The 16,325-nt window shown below is 39.1% G+C and overlaps 1 protein-coding gene across 4 annotated transcripts in view; it reads right to left on the reverse strand.

The window, feature by feature from the left end:
- The window catches only part of LOC133559004 (phospholipid phosphatase-related protein type 5-like), a 195,511-nt gene that overhangs the window by 6,596 nt on the left and 172,590 nt on the right, over positions 1–16,325 (reverse strand). For 3 of the 4 annotated variants that reach the window (XM_061910276.1, XM_061910285.1, XM_061910295.1), the window contains exons 4-7: positions 15,599–15,719; positions 10,126–10,376; positions 4,401–4,577; positions 4,181–4,320 (exon numbers count right to left, since the gene is read on the reverse strand). In XM_061910276.1, coding sequence (XP_061766260.1) covers positions 4,181–4,320; positions 4,401–4,577; positions 10,126–10,376; positions 15,599–15,719 — 689 coding nt within the window. Of the gene's footprint in view, positions 1–4,164; positions 4,321–4,400; positions 4,578–10,125; positions 10,377–15,598; positions 15,720–16,325 lie in introns of all 4 variants that reach the window. The other variant, XM_061910304.1, reaches the window with a different exon arrangement.

A 16,325-nucleotide genomic window follows, 5' to 3' on the forward strand; every position in this document is an offset into this window, starting at 1 on the left:
CAAAAAATGGGGAATTTCAGGAAAAGTGGGAGTTTTTTTGGAAATTGTAAAAAACTTGAATGGTCGAAATGGTTGGTGTTGGCTTTTTTTTTTTTATATCCGTGGAGAACAATTGAAGTAGTAACATGTTGAAATGAGAAATGGTAATATGAAATTCCTGGAATATCGGGAAAACAAGGAATTTTTCCAGTGCAAAAAACAACTTTGTTTTTTTGTCCTAATTAGGAGGAATGTTTTGAGGGTGGAACGGTTGAAATGTGTTGAAAAATTTGGTAGGAGTAGTCTCCAGAAAAAAAGAGTGGAAATAGTGCTTTGGAAAAGCAGGAATTTTGAAAAAATGCTGGAATGTTTTTTCACGTGAAAAAAAGGGAAGTTTGAATTTCCAGAATGTGGGAATTGTGGATGTTTGAAAAATTTCCCATTAATTTCAATAGGAATTTCCCCAAAAATGGGGAATTTCGAGAAAAGTGGATTTTTGGGGAAAATTGTAAAAAACTTGAATGATCCGAATGGTTGGTGTTGGATTTTTTCAAATTGTGGGGAAATGTTGAAGTAGTAACACGTTGAAATGAGAAATGGTATAATGGAATGCCTTGAATATCGGGGAAAACAGGGAATTTTTCCAGTTCAAAAAACAACTTTGGTTTTTTGTCCTAATTAGGAGGAATGTTTTGACGGTGGAACGGTTGAAATGTGTTGAAAAATGTGGTAAAAGTAGCCTCCAGAAAAAGGGTGGAAATAGGGCTTTGGAAAAGCAGGAATGTTTTTTTTTTTTACTTGAATAAAAGGAATGTGTGAATTTCCAGAGGCTTCACGGTGGCAGAGGGGTTAGTGCGTCTGCCTCACAATACGAAGCTCCTACAGTCCTGGGTTCAAATCCAGGCCCGGGATCTTTCTGTGATCTTGCATGTTCTCCCCGTGAATGCGTGGGTTCCCTCCGGGTACTCCGGCTTCCTCCCACTTCCAAAGACATGCACCTGGGGATAGGTTGATTGGCAACACTAAATTGGCCCTAGTGTTCGAATGTGAGTGTGAATGTTGTCTGTCTATCTGCGATAAGTGGGGACTTGTCCAGGGTGTACCCCGCCTTCCGCCCGATTGTAGCTGAGATAGGTGCCAAAAGGGAATAAGCGGTAGAAAATGGATGGTTGGATGAATTTCCAGAATATAATGAAGGTGGAATGGTTTGAATGGGTTGAAGAATGTGGGAATTGTGGATGTTTGAAAAATGTCCCATTCATTTCAATGGGGATTTCCCCCAAAATGGGGAAATTCGGGAAAAGTGATAATTTTTTTGAAAATGGTAAAAAACTTCAATGGATATTTTTCAAGTCCGTGGAGAAATGTTGAAGTAGTAACATGTTGAAATGAGAAATAGTTTTATGGAATTCCTGGAATGTTGGGAAAACAGGGAATTTTTCCAGTTCAAAAACCAACTTTCTTTTTTGTCCTAATTAGGAGGAATGTTTTGACGGTAGAACGGTTGAAATGCCTTGAAAAATGTGGTAGGAGTACTCAGCAGAAAAAAGGGTGGAAATAGGGCTTTGGAAAAGCAAATTCTACAAAATCCTGGAATTATTTTTAAACTTGGAAAAACTATCGTTTGAATTTCCAGAATGGTGGAATGTGTTGAAGGTAGAATGGTTTGAAGCGGTTGAAAAATGTGTAAATGGTGGAAGTTTTAAAAATGGACAATTCATTTTGAATGGTAACAATTTCCCGGAAAACCTGAAATTCTGGGAAATCTGGGAATTTTTAGATTTTTTCAAGTGAAAGCCTGTGATCCCTGAATAGGATGAACAGTTTGAAGTTGGAACGGTTTGAATCGGGTGAAAAATGTGGAACGTTGAGCACGCCGTTCACCCTTGGTGACAAGTAGATTTTTTTTGTTCCACGCTCGTTTAGCGTCTGTGCTTTTGTATTTTTGTCCTGCCTTAAATAATTTAAACTCCATCCCACCTGCACGCTGCTCCTGCTTGTCTTGCTGCATTGGAGGAACACCACAGTCGCGGCCAGGCCTTCCCGACTAAGCTTTTTTCATTCATTCATTTTACAGACCAAAGTATTTCTATGTCTTTCAGGGACATTATAGTAAAATGCAATAGAAAGATGGTCAAGCCAATGAAATAAATATAAATGTCAGGGATGCTCAGATCAACATTTTTGGCCTCAACTCCAATCTGATTTTGAGTCCCTATCCAAGACTCTGACGATAGTTTTTAGAAGTGAAAATGTTCTCACGCAAGATATTTATACATACAATTGTATTCAGAGATGTCCCATAATGGCTTTTTTGCCGCTATCCAAAATTGTCCAACTCTTAATTACCAATACAGGGATCAACCGATACCGATATATACAGTGGTGGAATTAACACATTATTATGCCTAATTTTGTTGTGATGCCCCGCTGGATGCATTAAACAAGGTTTTCCAAAATAAATCAACTCAAGTTATACAAAAAAATGCCAACATGGCACCGCCATATTTATTATTGAAGTCACAAAGTGCATTATTTTTTTTTAAGATGGCTCAAAACAGCAGCTTGGAATTTGGGACATGCTCTACCTGAGAGAGCATGAGGAGGTTGAGGTGGGCGGGGTTGAGGTAGGTGGGAGGGGGAATGAGTTTGACACCCCTGCTTTAAAGACATCAACTGTAAATTGTTGTTTTAAATATTTTCTTGAAACATTAGATGTTCCTGCATAATTATTTGCACTTAGAAATACTTTTTAGTAGTAAAAAATATCATTAGAACATTTTAGCATTATGTTTGTGTTCAATTACAGCAAGCTTGTTTATCCTAAACATTCCTGAGACTCCATTTTACACACTATGGCATTTTTAACAAGACTTGTTTTGTACATATTCCACAATAATATCATACTGAGGCCTTAATACCCGCGGTTTCGTAACGGAACATTTACTTAAGCCACCAGATGGCAGTGGAGTGTTGAATATTTTGAAATGTTTTTGTTTTTTTAGGCAACTCCAAGTTTGATCACAGCGTCAGTTGCTATGTAGAGTGGCGCTTTCCTTCATTTTCAGCAGACTCCATTGCAAAATGATTAACCCCTCACCTTCTTCTCACGCGAAATCCACCCAGGAATGTTGCCATATGAATTCCTTCCCCTACTGTCCCTGATATGATCTATAATTGGGAAAACTGTCATTAAATGACCATTAAATACTAAAATTGTAAAAAATAATACATTGATGGAAAGACCACCTGCTTAGTGGTTAGAGTGGCCGCCCTGAGACTGGAAGGTCGTGAGTTCAAACCCCGGCCCAGTCATACCAAAGACTATAAAAATAGGACCCATTGCCTCCCTGCTGGGCACTCAGCATCAAGGGTTGGAATTGGGTGTTAAATCACTAAAATGATTCCCGAGCGCAGCCACCGCTGCTGCACACTGCTCCCCTCCCCTCCCAGGGGGTGAGCACGGGTATGTTCCGGATGATTCAAATGCAGAGGATAATTTCAACACACTTAGTGTGTGTGTGACTATCGTTGGGACTTTAACTTTTTAACTTTAAAATTATTTCAATGATCTAATTGACTTTTGTATTTATTTTTTGGGACTAAAAAAAGTCTCAATAGACAGTTTGAGTTTGGCCCTTATAAGACTTGGTAATAGTTACAAATGTAACATCAATAACTAAATATGCTGCTCACATGTTATGATATGCTGTGATGCATGTTTAAAACCTCTAAAGACCTTAGTGGCCACATGCGTGGACAGCACGTTTTAGCTCTTTTTCCAAAATTGTGTACACTACTTAATTGGGGTCTTATGACCACTTATGTGGACACGTATACTGCCATCTGGTGGTGTCAGAAGAGTATAACATACAATGGAATTTGGACGTGGAAAAAAAGTGTAAAAATAAGAATTAGCATGTCACTAAACATGAAGTACACATTTGTTACTTATGGACTTTTAAGTACATCATGTAAAAATATGATTCTTAGTTTTTTATTGTAAATAGGGTCTAATAAGCCCAAATAGCAAAGAGAAAGAAAAAAAAAACACGTAAACAAATAGCTTGGGCCTTAAGAGGTTAAAGGTACCAAAGTCCTATTTTTTGCCCCCAAATTTCAACTTCTTTAGTGCCATTAAATTGAAATGGTAAGGGTCTAGTTCTACTTCAGCCCACCCCTTACCTGGTGGCCACTTAACTTTTCGAGTGGACTCTCAACACGAGGCAGACTGAGCAGGGGGATACCGGCCGAGGTCTCCGAAGAATGCGGAGCCGCAGGCGCAGGAGGGCTCGGCCCCGCCGTTTGGGCCGGCCGGAAGTTGTTGATCACACAGGAAACCTGAACATGCAAAAAATGAAAAATAAAGGAGACTCAAGCCACTAAAAGAACTCCCATCAAAACCCTCAGCTCCTTCTCACCAGGAAGGCGGCGATGGCGCCTCCGGTGACAAACCCAGCCAGGACGTCACTCCAGTGGTTCCTGTGCTCCGTCACCCTCACCACCCCCACGAGCACAGCCAGAGACAGCAGCACCAGGCACAGCGTCGGCTTGGTCAGACGGGTCCCTTTGGTGCGGAACACCAGGGTCACGTACATCTGAAATCCAATCACAGCTATGCAGAACCTGAATACACCACAAGAGGGCTCCCTCTGCAGGGATTTGAAGATGAGAGGCAACACTTCCTGGCTAATAAAGGCAATAATAACTAGAAAATTCCCGTAGAAATTTTGATGGGCTTGCTATCTGTATCCTGGACCTTTAGCTGGGGGTCGTCGGAAGCCTCTGTACTTTGAAGATGGGGCCGAGTGTCTGAATCCGAGAGTTTTAGGTGTAACTGTATAAAATAAGCTAAAGAGCTAGCCTAAAATCAGAGGTGGGTAGAATAGCCAGAAATTGTACTCAAGTAAGAGTACAGTTACTTTAGAGATTTATTACTCAAGTAAAAGTAAGGAGTAGTCACCCAAATATTTACTTGAGTAAAAGTAAAAAGTATGTTGTGAAAAAACTACTCAAGTACTGAGTAACTGATGAGTAACCTGATTACGGCAAAAAATAATGCACAAAAACATAAAAATAGCAATGAACAAATTCAGAGCCAGTAATATCTCTTAAGCAAATAAAACAATATTATATATTAAATAATAGTACATTAAAATAAAATGAAAAAAATGGCACATTGAGCCACAATAACTTAAAAGCACCATAGCCTCAGTAGGAATTAATTGATTTGATTGATTGATTAAAACATGTATTAGTAGATTGCACAGTACAGTACATATTCCGTACAGTTGACCACTAAATGGTAACACCCCAATAAGTTTTTCAACGTTTAGCAATTACTTAGTAAATGACCAAGTGGAGGTGATCTACCTCATATATACATATACATACACACACATCATATACATACACAATAAGCGGTAGAAAATGGATGGATATACAGTATATATATATATATATATATATATATATACACAGCCCTTTGAGACACTAGTGATTTAGGGCTATATAAGTAAACGATTGATTGATTGATTGATTGATATATATACACACATTTATATATACAGTATATAATTTATATTTATTTATTTTGCCGTTTTTGTTCACATGTTGAAGGTGTTTTAATGAATATACATGCATGTTTAACATATAGATTCCTATCTTTCATGAAGACAGTAATATAAGTTGGTGTATTACCTGATTCTGATGACTTGCAATGATTGGAATCAGACGTTCACATTTTCAAATGGAGGAGAAAAAAAGTTTCTCTTTTCTGTCTAATACCACATGAAAGTCGTTGGTTTTTGGCATCTTATCTGTCCAGCTTCCATATTCGTTTTTATACACTTTACAAGAAATACATTGGCGGCAAACTCCGTGGCTTGCTAGCTTGTTTGCGCTGGGTTTCGGAGACTCTTATTTTGTTAGCGCAGGCGCGATGGAGCGGCACTTTTATTGTGAAGACAGGAACTGTGCGATCAGTGTTTAGGCTTTTGACGGGAAGTACGGTTGAAATAAAAAGTGTCTTTTTTCCTTTACTATTTTGATTGATTGATTGAAACTTTTATTAGTAGATTGCACAGTACAGTACATATTCCGTACAATTGACCACTAAATGGTAACACCCCAATATGTTTTTCAACTTGTTTACGTCGGGTCATGTGACCGCCTGGCTCTGTTTGATTGGTCCAACGTCACCAGTGACTGCATGTGATTGGTGAAACGCCGGCATGCGTAGATTCTACTTTGAAGCTCTGTCATTAACCAAAACAAACATTAATAGATCGATAAAAAAAAAGTAGCGAGCTGAATGTAGATAAATGGAACGGAGTAAAAGTAGCGTTTCTTCTCTATAAATATACTCAAGTAAAAGTAAAAGTATGTTGCATAAAAACTACTCGTAGAAGTACAATTTATCCCAAAAGTTACTCAAGTAAATGTAACGCGTTACTACCCACCTCTGCCTAAAACATTAGCATGTGCACATTAAAATGCTGACACTTAGCATGTATGCTAACGATGGCATGCTAACAGTTAGCATATCTCACATTTCAAGTAACACAGCTGTAAGGTGTAGGAAATGGAGAGAAAAGTGTAAAATTAGATGGAAAAGTTAACATGCTTAATTTAGCTTGATGGCATGCTATCGTTTGCATGCTAACAGTTAAAACGTGTCGCAAAAATAGCTCAAAAAGTTTGCATGCTGGAACGCTAAAATTAGCATGCTGTCAATTAGCATGTGTCGCATACTGAGTTATATGACTGCAAGGCTGTGTAACTAGATAAAACCACGTAAAGTAAGCATGTTAATATAAGTAATCGTGTCTTAGTGGCGTTTGTCTCAGAGCATTCGTCCATTAAAAGGGTGTGTACCCATTACTTGGCCCATTTTTTTTTGTTTATTGGTGAATAGTGTTGCCATGGTTACACAAAATGTTCCCAACTCAAAGAAACCCCATTGGCACAAACGAGGCATTTCCGACCGTATAACATACGTGGGGGTTTTGTTGGCCGGTCCGAATCCGAGAATTTTTTAGGTGTAACGGTATGCGACACATGCTAACAGTTAGCCTTTCTCACATCTCAAGTATATGGATGAGGAAATGGAGAGAAACATGTAAAATTAGATGGAAAAGTTAGCATGCTTAAGTTAGCTTGATGACATGCTATCATTTGCATGCTAACAGTTAAAAAGTGCCGCAAAAATAGCTCAAAAAGTTAACATGCTAGAACGCTAAAATTAGCATGCTTACAGTTAGCACGTGTCGCATACCAAATTATATGACTGTAAGGCTTAGATAAAACCACGTAAAGTTAGCTCAAAAGATAGCATGTTAATATAAGTACTTGTGTCTTTTTGGCGTTTGTGTCAGAGCAATCGTCCTTTAAAAGGGTGTGTACCCATTCAATTGGCCTGTTTTTTTAGTTTATTCATGAATAGTGTCACCATGGTTACACAAAATGATCCCAATTCAAAGTAGCCCCGTTGGCGCAAACGAGACCTTTCCGACGGTATAACATAAATGGGGGTTTCGTTGGCCGGTCCAAATCTGAGAGTTTTTCAGGTGTAACTGTACACAATGAGCTACAGAGCTAGCCTAAAACATTAGCATTGGCACATTAAAATGCTGACACTTAGCATGTGTGCTAACGATGGCATGCTAGCAGTTAGCATGTCTCACATTACAGGTATAAGGATGATGAAATGGAGAGAAAAGTGTAAAATTACGTGGACAAGTCAGCATGCTTAAGTTAGCTTGATAGTATACTATCGTTTGCATGCTAACAGTTAAAAAGTGTTGCAAAACTAGCTCAAAAAGTTAGCATGCTAGAATGCCAATGTTAGCATGCTGTCAGTTAGCATGTGTCACATACCAACTCATATGACTGTAAAGCTGTGTAACTAGATAAAACCATGTAAAGTTAGCTCAAAAGATAGCATTTTAAAATAAGTACCCGTGACTTTTTGGCGTTTGTCTCAGAGCAATCATTCTTTAAAAGGGTGTGTACCCATTCAATTGGTCAGGTTTTTTTATATTTTATTCTTGAATAGTGTCGCTATGGTTACACAAAATGTTCCCAACTCAAAGTAGCCCCATTGGCGCAAACGAGACATTTCCGACAATATAACATATATGGGGGTTTTGTTGGCCGGTCCGAATCCGAGAGTTTTTCAGGTGTAACTGTACACAATGAGCTACAGAGCTAGCCTAAAACATTAGCATTGGCACATTAAAATGCTGACACTTAACCTGTGTGCTAATGATGGCATGCTAACAGTTAGCATGTCTCCCATTACAAGTGTATGGATGATGAAATGGAGAGAAAAGTGTAAAATTAGATGGAAAAGTCGGCATGCTCAAGTTAACTAGATAGCATGCTATTGTTTGCATGCTAACAGTTAACAAGTGTTGCAAAACTAGCTCAAAAAGTTAGCATACTAGAATGCTAATGTTAGCATGCTGTTAGTTAGCATGTGTCACATACCAAATTATATGACTAAGGCTGTGTAATTAGATACAACCATGTAAAGTTAGCTCAAAAGATAGCAAGTTAATATAAGTACTTGTGTCTTTTTGGTGTTTATCTCAGAGCAATCGTCCTTTAAAAGGGTGTCTACCCATTCAATTGGCTCATTTTTTTCATTTATTCATGAATAGTGTCGCCATGGTTACACAAAATGATCTCAACTCAAAGTAGCCCCGTTGGCGCAAACAAGACCTTTCCGACGGTATAACATAAATGGGGGTTTTGTTGGCCGGTCCAGATCCAAGAGTTTTTTAGGTGTAACTGTACACAATGAGCTACAGAGCTAGCCTAAAACATTAGCATTGGCACATTAAAATGCTGACACTTGGCATGTGTGCTAACGATGGCATGCTAACAGTTAGCATGTCTCACATTACAGGTATAAAGATGATGAAATGGAGAGAAAAGTGTAAAATTACATGGACAAGTTAGCATGCTTAAGTTAGCTTGATAGTATACTATCGTTTGCATGCTAACAGTTAAAAAGTGTCACAAAACTTGCTCAAAAAGTTAACATGCTAGAATGCTAACGTTAGCATGCTGTCAGTTAACATGTGTCGCATACCAAATTATATGACTAAGGCTGTGTAACTAGATAAAACCACGTAAAGTTAGCTCAAAAGATAGCATGTTAATATAAGTACCCGTGTCTTTTTGGTTTTTGTCTCAGAGCAATCGTCCATTAAAAGGGTGAGTACCCATTAAATTGGCCCATTTTTTTCGTTTATTCATGAATAATGTCGCCATGGTTACATAAAATGTTCCCAACTCAAAGTAGCCCCGTTGGCGAAAACGATACCTTAATTCCCACGGTATAACTTAAGTGGGAGTTCGTTGGCCGGTTCGTCTCGTATATAAGCGTGAGAGAAACGTGCAGAACTATAATAATAAAGTTTGAAGTATGAGCTGTAATAATATTGTCAGAGTTATTTGTTGTTGACGAACCCCAAGATGCAGAGACGGAGGAGGGCATAGAATATGAAAACATGATTTAATTCAAACTAAACAAGAACAAACAAAAAGCACGCATGTGGGCGGAATAACAAACTAAGGGAGCTAGCACTGGAAGCTAGAAAACAAAAAGGAACTTTAGCATGGAAGCTAGTGGATAGCAAACAGAAAAACTGGAAATAACTAATGCTAACAGAAACAGCTTACCGCTTCGACGACCAGGACAAAATGTAGCATGACAGGTAGTAGCTGTAACAAAACGACACGACAGGACAGGTAGCACGACAAGAATGATATGTGGCAGCGACAATACAATGATCCAGCAACTGACACAAGACAAAGCAGGTACAAATAGGAGCAGGCTGATTGGCAACCGGTGTGGCCAGGTGCCAATCAGCCGCAGCTGAGGAGGAACACAGCACTCAGGGAACAAGACAGGAAGCTGACAAAATAAGAGCACTAAAGACAGGAGACACCAAACACAGAGGAAACAGACTAATGCAGAGGAAAAAACTAAAACACAGACAAACTGTCAGGGGAAAGCCTGACAAATATGGGCTGCTTGCATTGCAGCAGGCCCATAATAATACAATAGTAGCTAAATGGAAATGTTTTTTATGATAGCAAAGATGAGAGAGATATTAGGAAATATTCCTTTCTTACCACGGTGTAGACGGCCGAGTAAAAGCTGAGCGCCGCGTCCTTGGACGGGAAGGATTTCCGGGCGGACGCCACCAAGTAAGGGTTCCCTGTGCAGGCGCGCTGCTCGGTGATGTACTGCAGCGAGGACTGGCACCCCAGAGCCGTGTAGTTGGGCTTGCAGGTCGTCAGGAAGTGAGGCGTCTGATTTCCTGTCACCACTTGACCCGCGTTGGCGAAGATGGTGGTCGTGAAGAGGCCGAAGGAGTAGACACCTGGCAATGTGAAAGCGGAGGATTGGAATTGGACCGTCACACTGACTTGGAACAATTTTGCTATTTTAACAATAAAATAAAAAAAACAATACAAATGTGCAACTTAATTGTGTATAAAATGAGGTCTTAAGTTAAAGTTAAAGTCCCAACGATAGTCACGCACACACTAGCTGTGGTGAAATTTGTCCTCTGCATTTGATCCATCCCCTTGATCACCCCCTGGGAGGTGAGGGGAGCAGTGAGCAGCAGCATGCACCGAGCTCGGGAATAATTTGGTGATTTAACCCCCAATTCCAACTCTTGATGCTGAGTGCCAAGCAAGGAGGTAATGGGTCCCATTTTTTTGTAGTCTCTGGTATGACTCAGCCGGGGTTTGAACTCACAACCTCCCAGTCTCAGGGCGGACACTCTCGTGGAGTATTGTTACTCATTTATCTTATTAGACAAGATATACCATCAAAACACTGGTTTGTGAATGTATTACTGTTTTTCCTATGTATCTCATGACTCTTATTTTGAAAGCGAGTATACTTTTATTTTGATGAGAAAATCACAGATGGAAACGCTTCTTCCACAGCAACAGCAAAGATAGTAAAGTCATTAGAGTAAAAGGTGAAATGGAGAGTTAGAAATACAAGTGGAAATGTTTGGGCGCCTCAATTTCAGTTCGATTCAGAACTGATTCGCAATTCAACACGATTCTCGTAAAATATTTGGTAGATTAATTTTAATAAAACCTTTTCAAAACAGGTTACAGGTTACAAAAGCTCTCCTTGGGTGCTGACGTACGACATATACGTGTAGTGTTGGCCTAAAAGAATTTAACAATGAATTTTTTAAATTTTAATTTAGAAAATTCACACTGTTCATCAATCAAATTAAACACATCTATTTCCGCTTATCCGAAGACGGGTCACGGGGGAAGCAGCCTAAGCAGAAAAGCTCAGACTTCACTCTCCCCAGCCACTTCGTCCAGTTTTTCCCGGGGTATACCGAGGTGTGCCCAGGCCAGCTGGGAGACATAGTCTCTCCACCGTGGCCTGGGTCTTCCCCAGGGTCTCCTATCAGTCGGACACGCCCTAAACACCCCCACAGGGAGGTGTGTTACGGTAGCCAAAATATATGGACTATACTTGTTAAACGAAAACAAAATCTGTGCCTTGTTTTTTTTATGAATACTTTGGCCTACTACGCTACTGTATTTTAATGTTGGTCATAATGGTGGTAGTTGGAGAGCCAAGTATTTTTAAGGTGGTACTTGGTGGAAAAAATCTGAGAACCACTGGGCTCGAGAACATAAAATGTGAAAGTAGTCCAATGAGAACCCAGCAGGCACAACACATGAAAACAATGTTGAAAACTTGTTAAATTAGAGCAACTCAAACATAACGTTGAAACAACATGCTTTTATACGACGTTTAATCAATGTCAGGTTGTGACATTAATTTGACCATTGAAATTTGGTCATTTTCCAACTAACAATGTGGATCAACGTTGGACATCAACGTCGTCTCAATATACCAATACAACTATTTTGCGATGTTTAAAAGTCAGTTTTAAAAAACACATTTATTTTTATATATATAAATATGTGTATATACATATACAGTGGGGCAAAAAAGTATTTAGTCAGCCACCGATTGTGCAAGTTCTCCCACTTAAAATGATGACAGAGGTCTGTAATTTTAATCATAGATACACTTCCACTGTGAGAGACAGAATGTGAAAAAAAAATCCAGAAATTCACATTGTAGGAATTTTAAAGAATTTATTTGTAAATTATGGTGGAAAATAAATATTTGGTCAACCATTCAAAGCTCTCACTGATGGAAGGAGGTTTTGGCTCAAAATCTCACGATACATGGCCCCATTCATTCTTTCCTTAACACGGATCAATCGTCCTGTCCCCTAAGCAGAAAAACAGCCCCAAAGCATGATGTTTCCACCCCCATGCTTCACAGTAGGTGTGGTGTTCTTGGGATGCAACTCAGTATTCTTCTTCTTCCAAACACAACGAGTTGAGTTTATACCAAAAAGTTCTATTTTGGTTTCATCTGACCACAAGATATTTTCCCAATTCCCTGCTGTATCATCCATGTATCCATATTGGTATAAACTCAACTCGTCGTGTTTGGTGGAAAAAGAATACTGAGTTGCATCCCAAGAACACCACACCTACTGTGAAGCATGGGGTGGAAACATCATGCTTTGGGGCGTTTTTTCTGCTCAGGGGACAGGACGATTGATCCGTGTTAAGCAAAGAATGAATGGGGCCATGTATCGTGAGATTTTGAGCCAAAACCTCCTTCCATCAGTGAGAGCTTTGAATGGTAGACCAAATACTTATTTTCCACCATGATTTACAAATAAATTCTTTAAATTTCCTAGAATGTGAATTCCTGGATTTTTTTTTCACATTCTGTCTCTCACAGTTGAAGTGTACCTATGATGAAAATTACAGACCTCTGTCTTCATTTTAAGTGGGAGAACTTGCACAATCGGTGGCTGACTAAATACTGTTTTGCCCCACTGTATATATATATGTAAGGGCTGGGCGACATGGCCCTTTTATTAATATCTCAATATTTTTGGGCCATGCCACGATACACGATATATATCTCGATATTTTGCCTTAGCCTTGAATGAACACTTGATGCATATAATCACAGCAGTATGATTGTTTGATTGATTGATTAATTGATTGATTGATTGAAACTTTTATTAGTAGATTGCACAGTACAGTACATATTCCGTACAAAGGACCACTAAATGGTAACACCCCAATACATTTTTCAACTTGTTTAAGTCGGGGTCCACGTTAATCAATTCATGGTAAATGATTATATGTGTCTACATTAAAATATTATTGTTCATACTGCATTATCATATGCTACTTTTAAACTTTCATGCAGAGAGGGAAATTTCAACTAAGTTAATTTACCAAAAGTGTATTTATTAAACAGTTATGAAGCAGTGACACAAACATTCAGGTCATTTCAAAACAGAAAGTGCAAGATTGTCAGAGACATTTTAAAACAAGCTATTAGTGCACTTTTGCGCATGATGTCACTAAGATGACACATCAAAACAACACTAAATTAAAGTGCATTTTTGTACAGAACAATAGTTTAAAACAAATAAAGTGCACTTTTGTGCATTATGTCACCCAAGATTTTTAAAGAAGTGTAAAATAACTAAGTAATAGTGTATGTCCTTCGCTATGTTATAGGTTACTGCGGACGTTACATCCTTCTGTTGCTGTTGACTATTTTTTTCATATGGTGTTGATGTGGAAATAGTTACTTCGGCATTTTGTGGGTATGGCACCGGCCAGAGATGTTGACATGCAGAGTTTCAAGCACTCTTCATTCTCTAGCGGGCGACTTTTCAAATGATGTTACAAATTAGCAGTAATGCTACTTTTGCAGCAACGCTTTAGCCGCATACTTGACATGTTACGGTTGTCTGTTCAACATCTTCCGCTTGAAGCCAAACCACCGCCAAACGATGGGAATTAAGTCTTCTCGCACTGCTCCGCTAGCATCACAGCTAACGTTTCCCATACCGCTACCTGTCTGCTTCGCGAGAGCATATGACATTGCACACGTGACAGTATGTGACGTGTGTAAGAAGGTCCGCTTGTTATATGTCTCTGTGAGAAGGACAGGCAAGAAAGAGGGAGAAACGCCTGTAGTGTGATGCCCGAGCCAAAAGCAACTGTCTGAGAACGTATACCGTAATTTTCGGACTATAAGACGCAGTCTTCTCCACAGTCCAGCGTGGGGTGAGACCCGGCCAAACCAAAAAAATATATATATACATATATTTTAATTTTTTATAGTTTGGCCAAGTCTCACCCCCGGCCAAACTACAAAAAAAAACGCGACATATAGTCCGAAAAATATGGTACTCGAATACCACAATGTAGTCATTTTCTATATCGCACAGAGACAAACCCGCGATATATCGAGTAAATTCAATATATCGCCCAGCCGTAATATATATATATATATATATATATATATATACATAGAAACCCCGTTTCCATATGAGTTGGGAAATTGTGTTAGATGTAAATATAAACGGAATACAATGATTTGCAAATCCTTTTCAACCCATATTCAATTGAATGCACTACAAAGACAAGATATGTGATGTTCAAACTCATAAACTTTTTTTTTTTTTACAAAAAATAATTAACTTAGAATTTCATGGCTGCAACATGTGCCAAAGTAGTTGTTCACCACTGTGTTACATCACCTTTTCTTTTAACAACACTCAATAAAAGTTTGGGAATTGAGGAAACTAATTGTTGAAGCTTTGAAAGTGGAATTCTTTACAAATTCTTGCTTTATGCAGAGTTTCCGTCATTCAACAGTCTGGGGTCTCCGCTGTCGTATTTTACGCATCATAATGCGCCACACATTTACGATGGGAGACATGTCTGGACTGGCGGGCCAGGAAAGTACCTGCACTCTGTTACTACGAAGCCACGCCATTGTAACACGTGGCTTGGCATTGTTTTGCTGAAATAAGCAGGGGCGTCCAGTGCAGTGATTTCTCCAGATTTTCTGAACCTTTTGATGATTTTACGGACCGTAGATGGTAATATCCCTATATTCCTTGCAATAGCTCGTTGAGAAATGTTGTTCTAAAACTGTTAGACAATTTGCTTACAAATTGGTGACCCTCGCCCCATCCTTGTTTGTGAATTACTTAACATTTCATGGAAGCTACTTTTATACCCAATCATGGCACCCACCTGTTCCCAATTAGCCTGCACACCTGTGGGATGTCCCAAATAAGTGTTTGATGAGCATTCCTCACCTTAATCAGTATTTATTGCCACCTTTCCCAACTTCTTTGTCACGTGTTGCTGGCATCAAATTCTAAAGTTAATGATTATTTGCACAAAAAAAAAATGTTTATCAGTTTGAACATCAAATATGTTGTCTTTGTAGCATATTCAACTGAATATGGGTTGAAAATGACTTGCAAATCATTGTATTCCGTTTATATTTACATCTAACACAATTTCCCAACTCATATGGAAAAGGGGTTTGTATGTATATATATATATAATATATATATATATATATATATATATATATATATATATATATATATATATATATATATATATATCAATGTCTTGTGCCTGCTGGGAAACTTTCTTCCTGCTTAGTTCACAGACTTTGAGTTGAAGAAAAACCCCAACTGACCCAGAAAGCGCACGATCCTCCGAAGAAGAGGGTTGAAATAACAGCAGTCGGCGGTCACGATGGTCTTCTCCTGAGCCGCCTCGGACTTGACAAAGAAACCGGTCACTTCTCCAATCAGAATCTGGGACAGAAGACGGAGAGAATACAGGGAGAGTGAGCGAAAGAGTGTCACTAATCAGACGGAACATAGAAGTGTGTTTTTAAGCGTTGGTCAATGTTTAGTCCGTGGAATGTAGTGCAAGGCAAAATTATTCATGAGTCCCTCCCGCCGCCTCGCAGCGATTATATGCTGCCTTGGCCGGCATGCTTTTGGTTTCACTCGCCATTTAGCAGCTTCAGGAGAGCCAAACACGAACAAGCATTAAGTAGCATCGCTGTGTAAGTATGTGAAGCATCTTCATCTCTTTTTTTTTGCGTTGACACTGGCCAAGCTGAGCATCTTTACTATACTAGTATATTCTACGGGGACAGACTGCTAACAGAAGCAGTGATATACAGTAGAACAGTGTTTTTCAACCACTGTGTCGCGGGAAATTATGCAACTTTACCTAATTGGTCCCAAAAATATGTTTTGCAAATCCATAATTACAATCTGGAAATAATGTGCCGTTGCTTATAGTGCCTGTGCTGTGTAAAACTCGGCAGGGTAACCACGTAATACTCCATGTCAGTAGGTGGCAGTAGGTAGTTAATTGCAATATGCAGACCACAGCGGGAGGCAGCATGC

This window comes from Nerophis ophidion, linkage group LG01, assembly GCF_033978795.1.
Source record: "Nerophis ophidion isolate RoL-2023_Sa linkage group LG01, RoL_Noph_v1.0, whole genome shotgun sequence".
Classification (NCBI taxonomy): domain Eukaryota; kingdom Metazoa; phylum Chordata; class Actinopteri; order Syngnathiformes; family Syngnathidae; genus Nerophis; species Nerophis ophidion.